This window comes from Lepus europaeus, chromosome 11 (assembly GCF_033115175.1).
Source record: "Lepus europaeus isolate LE1 chromosome 11, mLepTim1.pri, whole genome shotgun sequence".
NCBI lineage: Eukaryota > Metazoa > Chordata > Mammalia > Lagomorpha > Leporidae > Lepus > Lepus europaeus.
In genome coordinates, this window is record NC_084837.1 from 104,322,927 (window position 1) to 104,334,501 (window position 11,575).

The window sequence follows — 11,575 nt, forward strand, 5'->3', positions numbered from 1 at the left end:
CCAGAGGGGCAGAGGAAGCTGGGCCGGCTGCGGCCACAGGTCTGACCCAGGGTCCCCTGGGCTTATATCCCAACTTCTGTAAGGACATTTAGCCAACAGGGAGGGAGAGCACAGAGCCGAAGGCGATGCTCGTGCAGAGGCCTGCTGATGGCAGGCCCTTGCAGGCATCCATTCTGAAACATTTCTGGCCCTCCATTTGCAAAAGGAAAAAAAACCAAAAGCCCACCCTGCTTTCTGGAAAGGACTGGGCTACACATTGCTAATGTGTTGCTAATGGCATTGTGGCACAGCAAGCTAAGCCGCCACCTGCGATGCTGGCATCCCATACTGGAGTGAGTTTGAGGCCTGCTCTTCCAGTTCTGATCCAGCTCCCTGCTAATGCTCCTGAGAAAGCAGAAGATGGCCCAAGTCCTTGGGCCCCTGCCACACACGTGGGAGACCAGATGGAGCTCCTGGCTTCAGCCTGGACCAGCCCCAGCTGTTGTGGCCATTTGGGGATCAAGCTGGGGGATGGAAGATCTCCCTTGCCCTCCCCCTGTGTGTCTCTCTGTCTCACCATTTCAAATAAATATATAAATAAAATAAAACCACAGGCTCTAAAGTTCCAGAGAGTTCCATCGTCTTTGAGTCCTTCCCAACAGAGCCTCCCGGGGGGAGGGGCGATTTTCAACCCATTTCCCCATCCTCAGTTACTAGCGAGAGTGAATCCTAAACAGCATGAGTTAAAGCCACAGAGGGCCAGTGACAGGGTGGACCAGGAGTCTGTTCCCATCAGCAGCACCGCCCTTGGCAAAGACTCAAGCACAAGCCCAGGTTCTAGTCCCTGACTTCAGAACCGACAGGGCACTGTGGTGTAAGCCACTGTTTCCCGCGAAGGATCCTGGGAAGGCAGCACTTAACAGTCCTCGCAGCTGGTGGACTTGTACACGCGATGGGCTCTGCAAAGCCGTGAGCCGTGGGCGACAGGAGAGAGAGGCAGGGGTGCAAAGAAACAGTGCGTACGATAGATCCTCGGTGTTCAGTCCTGTGTGTGTGATGCAACAGCGACTGTGCCACTGTGACTACGTAGCCTCCCAGCCTGGGCTCCTCACGTACAGGACAGCCACAGAGACAGAGGGAAGCATTTAACAAGTGGCTCCCCCCTCTCCGCAAGGGTCAGGCCAGATTACATTTGAGGCTGTGTTTGGACAGCAACCCGGGCCAAAGGGCAGCTTCCAGTCCCTGGAGCAGTGGCTCTGGGCCAGAGGTAGTATCGTACAGGGCTCTGCTGACAAAGCTGGTCCTTTGGCCGCTCGGGCTGGGATTCCAGAATGTGGGTGAGAGGTGAGAGGCGGTGAAAGGGCCCCGAGAGTCCCTGGGGAAGAGGGCAGGACAGCTCGCCAGCAGCGGCTTGCGGGACACGGTGCTCTCTCCCTTCCTTTCTCCCCAGCCCCCCACCACAAAATTAGGGTCTGGGTCATCTTGTTCACAGGCGGATTCCCAAAAGCAAGCACAGCACTTGGATGCTAGTTGAGAAAACCGATTCTGAGGCTCCAAATCCACCAGGATTCTAACTCCACCACAAGTTCCTATGGGCTTTGGTGTGCATGGGGGCTCAGCGGTGGGAAAGACACACAGGGAGGCGGCTCAGGGCCCCCATGGAAGTCTCAGTGCCCTCCAGAAGACAGAGCGCTTCCCAGGCTGCCCATCACCACCCTAACCTGCACGAGGAGACAGGCGCCGTGGTACCTCCAGGCAGAGCAGCCAGCCAGACAGGGCTACCGTGGCCCCCTCCCAGGGGCAGCGATGGTGTGGCTGAGATCTCCTTGGAGGTGCCTCTCGCCCCAGCAGCTCTGCAGCCGGATCTTTCCCCACGTTCCTCCTCTGCCCAGAGCTCCCTCTACCAGCGGGGCGGTCGGGGTGGGGGTGGGGGTGGGGTGTGCCCCACTGCTCCATTCCCACAACACCTTCGCAGACACCAGTCAGTTTGTCTTGAAATTTATTGGACATGATGAACCTGTTACAGTGGAGGATCTGGACAAGGCAAACACAGTCATTTAAACTTTATCTGCCCGGGTCCAGCACCTTGCATCTCTCTCAAAGTCCCCAAAATGTTCTTTTCCAAATCCCGGACCTTGATTGATCACTTAAGAGACAGAGAGAGAAGGACCTGAGTCTGTTTTTCAAGAATCTTAATCACATCTATGGGAATTTAACCCCTTCAGTGCACACTTCTTTTCCCATTCCCTTCCAGGGGAATGACAAGGCCTTCCTGGTAGGACCGACACTGGCCCCGAGCTGCTGGCGTCCTGCCTGCCCACCTCACTTCCCTCAAACTGAAGGATTCGTCATCACAAAACCCAACACCCAGAGCGCAGGTAAATGTCTGCTTCCTTGGCCCCTGCCTGCTCTCTCCCACCTCCCCTAGCCACCCCACAGTGAGAAATCTGATTATCAAAGCAAATTATGACACTTTTCACAGCATACATTTTGGTGAAAATTAATGCAGAATTGCCCAAAGTGTTATATGGCTTTGAACAAAAACAATCTGGCTCACAAGTCTATAAGGTTTTCATTTTTTGTAGACTAGAACAGGAAGCATGGACCAATGAAAGCATCAAATTTGGGCAAGAGAAGAGACAACACAGAATTCTGGAGGGTCTCACACGTTCACTCTGCCAGGAAGGCAGTGAGAGACCACCGGCCAAGGGGCTGGAAATTGGAAGAAGGAGTTCTGCTTGTTTTTCTGAGTCGGTTTCCTTATCTGTCATGGGCTACATGACAGGCAACCACTGCAACCTTCCACCTGTTGTCACCTCAAGTCCCTTCTGTCTGTTTCTGATTTTTGCAGAGTCATGGCACTGCCTAATGCCCTCTGCCCCCAGACACGATTTCTAACATGAAGGTGCACGGTACTTTTCTGCTTCTACTTTGGACACAGCAGGGACGCAAGTGCAGCGCTGTGAGGGCCAACAATTAAGCAGCTCCAAGCCCAGCTCCCACTGTGCGTGGCTGACATCCATAGGTGGCGGTGGGGTACAGTGGGCCAGATCCCAGAGTGCTGCAAAACCAATGGGTGGGCCAGCGCCGTGGCTCAACAGGCTAATCCTCCGCCCTGTGGCACCAGCACACCGGGTTCTAGTCCCAGTCGGGGCGCCGGATTCTGTCCCGGTTGCCCCTCTTCCAGGCCAGCTCTCTGCTGTGGCCCAGGAAGGCAGTGGAGGATGGCCCAAGTGCTTGGGCCCTGCACCCCATGGGAGACCAGGATAAGCACCTGGCTCCTGCCTTTGGATCAGCACAGTGCACCAGCTGCAGCACGCCGGCCACGGCGGCCATTGGAGGGTGAACCAACGGCAAAAGGAAGACCTTTCTCTCTCTCTCTGTCTCTCTCTCTCTCACTGTCCACTCTGCCTGTAAAAAAAAATAACCAAAAAACAAAAAACAAAACAAAAAACAATGGGTGACACACCCCAGAGTGCCCACAGCCGAGTGCTCCGTCACCCTGTGACCGGGCCATTTGCGCTTGGTTTTCCTCCTGATCGTGAGTCAGGGGACAGACGCTAAGCTCCCACTGTGCACGTAAGAGACGCTCACTGAGTGTTAGATGACGGAAGGTATTCAGAAATCCAGAGGTGACTCCAGCTCTCCGACAACCACATGTGAGTTTAAATCCACACTCCCCTTCTGCAGCCTCGGCTCCACTCTGCCCGCATCACGGGCTGCTCGACGCTCAGGGGAATGGGAAGCTAAGTGTGGCTCGGCCTGGCCTTAGTCCACACCTGTGAGGGCAGGGTCTAGTCCTCGCCTGAAGGCACCCTAGCGGGTCCTGAGCTTCATCTGAGGATACGCCACAGTGATGATGCCGGCCACCGAGGACACGAGCCCCCCGAGCCCGATGATGCCTGCGTTGGACTTATAGATCCCCAGCTGGTCCAGGGGGATCAGGATGTCACAGAAGTTCTTCACCGTGTCGAGGAGCAGGGGCGGGTGGCGCTTCAGGGACCGGAATAGGAGGAGGAGGAAGGACTGCAGCCACTCTGTCTCCTCGTCCGCCACGCTGTACGCAGGGGGGTCCCGGGAGGACGATTCCTTCCTCCTGGCTCTGTCGCGTGCCACCCGCCCCATCTGCAGGGAGATTTCATACACGTCCCTGACCAGGCTCAGCAGGAGGAAACAGCAGTAGTGGCGGGCGGCCCGTCGTCGCCACGTGTCTTTGTTGATGCCGGAGGCAAGACCTACGCTCTTCACCCAGAGGACAGTGTCACAGACGAAGTAAATCACGCGGTTCAGGTTGGCTAACGTCAGGCACAGGCGAGGCACTGGGTCGGTGGCCCGGATGCTCTGCTCGGTCGCCTGGACAGCGTGTACCACGTTGCCGAGCCTGAACCCTGCAGGGAGAATCCACATGATTAACGGTTATCCATCAATACACAGTGTGAAGGCAGAAGCCCTGGATCGGGGTGAGGAGTCGGCACTGAGCAGTTTTTTCCCCCTATAATTTTTGTTTACTTGAAAAGCAGAGAGACAGGCAGAAAGGGAGATCTTCCTTATACTGGTGCACCCCCAAATGCCTGTAACAGCCAGCGTGGGGCCACGCTGATTCCAGGAACTTGAAACTCTGTCTGGGTCTCCCACGTGGCTGGCAGGGACCCGACAACCTGAATCATCTGCTGCCTCCAGGAAGCACTGGCAGGAACCTGGCCGGGAAGCAGAGTCGCCGGGACCCGGATCAGGCACGCCAGGGGGGACGCGAGAGTCCCAAGCTGCCACGCTGAGTGCCTGCTGGTGTTTTAATGACTGCTGTTCATTTAAGGCTCAGCCTTTGCTCAGGGAAGGAGAACAGCCGGGTACATCAGGTACCCCGACAACGATCCTGGAAAGCATAAAGATTAATTACATTAATCTTCTCCAGCCCCTCTGGCCCTCGGGGCTGGGATGGAGCACACTCACGCCGAGGTCGGTCACCCCCAGGCCATGCTTCTCCAGGAGAAAGGTGCTGTGACACGAAGCCTGGGTGCCATCTGTCCCTGGGGGTGTGGCGTCTTGCATTTCATTTACTTTCCAGACAAAAGATTGCCTTATTTTTTTTGACAGGCAGAGTGGACAGTGAGAGAGAGAGAGAGAGACAGAGAGAAAGGTTTTCCTTTACTGTTGGTTCACCCCCAAATGGCCGCTGCAGCTGGTGTGCTGTGGCCAGCACACCACGCTGATCCGAAGCCAGGAGCCAGGTGCTTCCTCCTGGTCTTCCATGTGGGTGCAGGGCCCAAGCACTTGGGCCATCCTCCACTGCACTCCCGGGCCACAGCAGAGAGCTGGCCTGGAAGAGGGGCAACCGGGACAGAATCTGGCGCCCCGACCGGGACTAGAACCCGGAGTGCCGGCGCTGCAGGTGGAGGATTAGCCTATTGAGCCGCGGCACTGGCCAAAGATTGCCTTTTAAAATAACACCACTATCGTCTTGCGGTTTATTTAGTCCAGCTTCCTCTTGGCTCCACACTACTACTTCTGGACAAAGTGGAGGAACAGGTGTTGGCCCTGGTGGTTAAGACACACACCCGACACTGGACTACCTGGGTTTGCCTCCTGGCTCCGTTCATGACTCCACTTTACTGCTAGTGTAGACCTAGAGGCAGCAGTGATGGCTCGAGCATTTGGGTCCCTGCCGCCCACGTGGGAGGCCTGGATGGAGTTCCTGGCCCCCAGCTTTGGCCTGGCCAAGGTCTAGTTACTGTGCGCATTTTGGGGAGTGAACCTGCAGATGGGAGCTGTTTCTGTCTCTTTCTGCTTCTCAAAGGAAAAAAAAAAAAAGTCACACACAAAGTAGAGACAGCAGGACTCAGTAGACAGGACAATTAATGATATTGTCGGCTTACATCTTAGGCTCAGTATGTGCTCAAAAGCAGTCACTTTCAGAAAACTTATAACCTCACAAGAGTGCCTTGCATTCATTCTTCTACTGCAAGTAACACAAAAGAGGATATGGTTTCTGGGTTCCAGCTCTGGCTATACCGCTAACTGAAGGACATTGGATAAGCCCCTTCTGGATCTCAGGGTGACCTCTAAAAGATGTCTGAGGGGCCAGTTAAGTGCCGGCCAGTTAAGCCACCACTTGCATGGAGTGCCAGTTCAAGTCCCGGCTGCTCCACTTACAATCCAGCTCCCAAGATGGCCCAAGTTCTGGGTCCCTGCTACCCATGCGGGAGAACTTAATGAAATTCCTGCCTCCTGGCTTTGGCCTGCCCCAGCTCCAGCTGATGCAGCCATTTGAGGAGTGAATCAGCAGGTGGAAAAGATTTTTTTTTTCTCTTGCTCTCTGTCCCCCTCTCCTTGTCACTTTGTCATTCAAACAAAAAAAAGTCAATCTTAAAAATCTATGACAGAATTTCTAACCTTGGCCTTCAAAGCCACCAAAGAAAAGCTCACGCCACCCTTCCCATTTCTCTCTTTGACAACCTGAAGCTCCCTTCCCTGTAAGACCAGCTGGTCTGACACTGGTTCAGCAACAACAGGGTGCTCGCCACCCTCCCTAGCCTGAACTAGAGGCACCCACCCTCCTCCATCTTTCCAACCACACCTCAAGCTCCACTCTTGCAAAACACCTCTCTCTTCCTCAAGCCCAGCCAACATGTTCCGCCCTAAACCTCTCATCACCATCACAGCGTGACTTCCTCTCTAGAGCCCAGGACTGCGCCTAGATGAAGCAGGTGCATAGGAACAACGGATGGACGTGCCCGGGGACACCTGCTTCTCGTCACAGCGAAGACTCAGGCGTGCAATTGCTACGACAGCATGGGACTTCCCAGGCTGATTTACTGCTGGAGTGAATGAAGTGAGCACGAGACCCCACCTTCGCTTTGCGCCTTTGACCTGAAAACCCCACAAACGGCTAAGAAAAACGCTGCCCAAGGGAAGAAAGGGGAAAGGCAGGTGGTCTGGGACTTAGCTACTCTGTTCTTCTACAGGGCAACAGGGTTCACGAGAGCAGAAGCTCAGGAATCGGATGATTCTGGGAGCAGTGTGACCTAATACTTCCCGTGCCCCTGGTTACAATGGCGTGGGGAGACGTGGTGTCGCCCCAAACACAGACACGGAGGGTGGTGCGAGAACGGTGTGCTGCAGGACACCCGCATTTTGGGTCTGGTGGCTGCGCTGGCCGACCACACCGCCAAGCCCGACTGCCTGGAGAGCGGTGAGCTGTAGGGGCTGAGGGTTTGAAGCCGACAGCCGCTGCCCTCCGCGAGACAGGGTACTTACATTTACGGCCAGTGCTCACACTGGACTCCAGTTTCTTGAGCTTCGTGACCACCTCCTCTTTGCCAGCCTTAGGCTCTAACAAATATGTAAGCAACATGCATGTGTACTGAGTGGCTCTGCAACGGAAAACAACACGGGGAGAATGATTGACAAATCAAATAAAGCTGGAGTCGGCAAGGAGGGGAAGAGAAACGTATCTTGCTAAAGGCAACGTTTCTAAGACAATTGCTCGCATGGCAGCTCTTACGAGAGCAAAATTCTGCCACAGGGATTCCACAGGTGGGCAGAGGGTAGAATACGAGATGGAAATGCGACACACAGGTTATGAAAGAGAACTCTGCGATCATGCAATGAATAGCCCTCCAGGAGGCTGGCACTGAGAAACGCCACGGTCAAGGTAAGAAAGTGAGCCGAAGTCTGCTGGTGTTAAGGGACCCATAGTCTGCATTTTCTCCAGGGTACTTTTCAAATTTCTAAAACGAACTTTTCTGCCATGTAGTTAACCTACTCTTTATGTGACAGAACACAAACTCAAGCCAGAACCAAAGCAAAAGTCCACAGTTGGGGGGCTGGCGCTGTAGTGTAGCAGGTAAAGCTGCCACCTGCAGTGCTGGCATCCCATAGGGGCGCCAGTTGGAGACCCGGCTGCTCCACTTTCAATCCAGCTCTCTGCTGTGGCCTGGGCAAGCAGTAGAAGATGGCCCAAGTCCTTGGGTCCTGTTTAATGATGCTATCTATTCAAAAAAGTGATGACTGCCCTGTCTGTAATGATGACTCACTGATAAATGCAATAAATGAGGAATTTTAGAACACAAACACCCCAATGCTTTTGGCAGTGCATTTAATAAAGCACCTGCTTCCTACTGTCCTGTGACTGCATTGAATCTCTTTATGCTGTAAATTTTATTTTCAATAAAAACATGGCACATTTTCCAAAGTGGTGAACCTAATGTTGGGCATGAAGTAAAATGAGAAGACAGGAATCAGAAACAATTTAAAAAAGAAATCTTCCTAGCTTGATGGCTCAAGCTGGGCACGGCACTGCACCTCTCTCTTTAAAAAATTATTTACTCTCATTTTATTCGAAACGCAATGAGTCAGAGAGCTTCCATCTGCTGGTTCATTCTCCAAATGCTGCAACATCCCGGGTGGGAAAAGCCCAAAGCCAGGGGCCCTGAATTTCATCTGGGTGCACAGCAGCAGGGAGCTGGATCAGAAGCAGAGCAGCCAGGACTCGAACCAGGCACCCTGAAACAGGACACAGACCTCCCAAGGGGTGACTCACCCACTGCACCAAACAGCTGCCCCCGCCCCTCCCTTTCTCGGAGCTCATCTAGCAACAGGAGTGGGTCCCAAAGCAAGGCATTATTTTACAAATGCCAGTTTGTTCACAGAGGTTATACATATAATAAAGACGGTTGGCATAGGAAAGCTAGAAATCTCAGATCTTGCTGAATAAGTATGGGAGTACTTCAAAACATTGTTGGAAACATGGGATTAAAATATAAGCTCATGGGGCAGGTGCTGTAGGCTGACAGTTAAGATGCCCACAACCCATACTGGAGCACTTAGGTTCCGTAATGGGCTCTGGCCTTGAACTCCATCTTCCTGCTAATGTAGACCCTGGGAGGCAGCAGTGATGGCCAGGTTTCTAGACTGAATTTCAGCTCCCACCTGAGCCAGCTGTTGAGGGTATTTAGGGAGTGAACCAGTGGATGAGAGTGTATGTTCTCTCTCTCACTCTCTCTCAAATAAATAAATTTTAAAATAAAACATGTTTTATTTTGGTGCAAAAAATTTTGATTTCCATGCATATAGTTGTTTTTCATAATATGCATTTTCAACAAACTTTTTTTTTTAAAGATTGATTTTATTTATTTGAAAGATAGAGTTACAGAGAGACAGGGAGAGAGAGATTTTCCATCCACTGGTTTATTCCCCAAATGGCCACAATGGCCAGGGCTGGGCCGGGTCAAAATCCAGGAGCTTCCTCCAGGTCTCCCACATGGGTCCAGGGGCCAAAGTACTTGGGCCATTTTCCACTGCTCTCTCAGGTGCAGGGAGCTGGATTGGAAGTGGAACAGCCAGGGCTTGAACTGGTGCCCGTGTGGGATGCTGGCACTGCAGGCAGCTGCTTAACCGGCTACACCACAGCACCAGCTCCTCAACAAACTTCTGGAAGAGCCTGTATGGGCATGAATCTCAATATATTTTTGCACCAAAATAAATCTGTCTTTGGACAAATGGAATTACCATTTTCTACGAACTTTCTAAAGATCCTCTTGGACAAGCCTTGCAAGGCACTTTCTGGGTACACTGGGCCAATGACGCCTGTACAGGATGCAGCCACTCTGAAAATCTAACAAATGAATCGGAGAGGGGGCACGGCTTGGTTAAGAGGTGTGCATTGGGGTGGACCGTGTGAACTGGAACAGTGCGGCTCTGCCACTTGGTATCTATCAACCTCCTGCTTCTGTTTGCCCATCTGTGAAATGGGGACTTCAGAGCATCTACCGCATAGGGCTGTGATGAGGGTTAAATGACCGCAAGACACTGAGAACATTCTTGGCTTCCAAGTGGCTCCCAAGCCTCCCCCCGCCCCCCGGGGTGGGGGTGGGGCTGTTCTTACTGGACTCTTTGTATTTGTACACCAGAGGGGAAGGTACAATCGCAACAGTAGCTGTTTTTCTTCCCCAAGCAGATCACCCACATCTCCAGGAGGCACATCCTGAACCGGTGTCCGGATTAAAGCCACCATCTCCGACAAGCGAGGGGCTGCGAGTCCTTTCGGGACAGACACTACCTGTTCCCCGGTCTACAGCGCTGTTCCACATGCGGGTCGGCACCAGACAGACCGGACACCATGCAGTGTCAAGACAGGAATCAAACTGTCTCCCCAGCTGCTTGCACCCTCGGGGTGGAGTGCTGCCTCGGCCAGCTCGAAGGGAAAGCCCTCCGCGGACCGGGGGGCGGAGGGCGCCCCGAGAGGATCGGCCCGGCCCCACGGAACACGGGCCGAGGCGGGGCGCGAGCGTCGAACTCCCTCCGCGGCCCTTCGACTCGCCGACGTTCGCCGCCTTCTCCTCGGGGTGCCCGGGAGCGCGGGAGCCGCGCAAGGGCTAGGGGCGAGAAGGGCACCGGGCTCACCTGAAGAGGCGGTCCCGGCCCTGCGTCTGGTTGGTGAAGCGGGTGAAGGCGTCCATGGCAGCCAGCCCACGGCCGCGCGTCCCAGCGCGCTCGCTCGCGGGTCCTCCGGGGCGCCCCGGTCCCGGGGGGAAAGTCGGTCTCGCGACGAGGGCAAGGTGGGCGGGGCCCGCATCGCTCCGCCCACGTGGGCGTGGCCGCGCCTGCCGGAGGGCGGTGGGCGGGCTTCCGGGCGGGACCGGAAGTGGTGGTTACTAAGGCGACGCCAAGCCGCCGGCTCTGGTCGGCCAGACTTGGGCTTCGGAGGCTGGGCTGCGGCGTTTCCCGCGGGTGTCCTGGGGAGGGGTCTTCCAGAGGACGCTGCGAGGGGGCTGCCTCCTCAGCCTCCGGCGTGTCCCGCGGAGCCCAGCACCCGGGACCGCAGGTGGGTTCCGAGTGGTCCCTTCATCCCGAGAACTTTCCTGAGCTTTTACTCCGGACTTGAGCAGTTCCCCAGTGGTTAGAGTTCAGGGAGTGCGAACCTAGCTTGAGAACGGGCTAAGGACAGAGTTTTCCATGAAGAAAGCCGAAAGGCTGAACCCTGAAAGTTGATGTTACCCGAGAAAAGCCCCCTAAGGCCAGCGCGAGGATATGTAGGTCTGTAATCTACTTTGGAGTTAATTTTTGCACGTGGTACAAGGTATGGCTCAGAGCTCATTTTTTCCCATATGGATGATCCCAGCACTATTTGTTAAAAAAAAAAAAAATTATCCGTATCCTTTTCCCACTAAATCATCTTGGCATATTTGTCAAAAATAAGATGTCCGTATACTTATGTATCTAAATCTCAACTCTGGTTTTATAGATGTTCATTTTGTAACCAGTGCCACATTGTCTGCATTATTGTGGCTTTACAATAAATCTTTTAAAAAAGATTTATTTATTTGAGAGGCTGAGTTACAGACAGAGAAAGGGAGAGACAGAGAGAAAGGTCTTCCATCCGCTGGTTCACTCCCCACATGGGCCCAACGGTCGGAGCTTAACCGATCCAGAGCCAGGAGCCAGGAGTCTCTTCTGGGTCTCCCACATGGGTGCAGGGGCCCAAGGACTTGGGCCACCTTCCACTACTTTCCCAGGCCATAACAGAGAGCTGGACCGGAAGTGGAGCAGCCGGGACTAGAACCAACGCCTATATGGGATACTGGTGCCTGGTATCAAG

At 54.0% G+C, this 11,575-nt stretch overlaps 1 protein-coding gene across 1 annotated transcript; it reads right to left on the minus strand.

Moving 5' to 3' along the window:
- Positions 1–1,964: 1,964 nt before the first annotated feature.
- PEX11A (peroxisomal biogenesis factor 11 alpha) lies at positions 1,965–10,518 on the minus strand. The gene is made up of 3 exons (XM_062206247.1): positions 10,381–10,518; positions 7,234–7,349; positions 1,965–4,367 (listed from the first exon to the last, which is right to left on the minus strand). Exons 1-3 carry the CDS (start codon positions 10,434–10,436, stop codon positions 3,796–3,798), a joined length of 744 nt encoding a protein of 247 aa, XP_062062231.1. The 5' UTR covers positions 10,437–10,518; the 3' UTR covers positions 1,965–3,795.
- Positions 10,519–11,575: the final 1,057 nt, after the last annotated feature.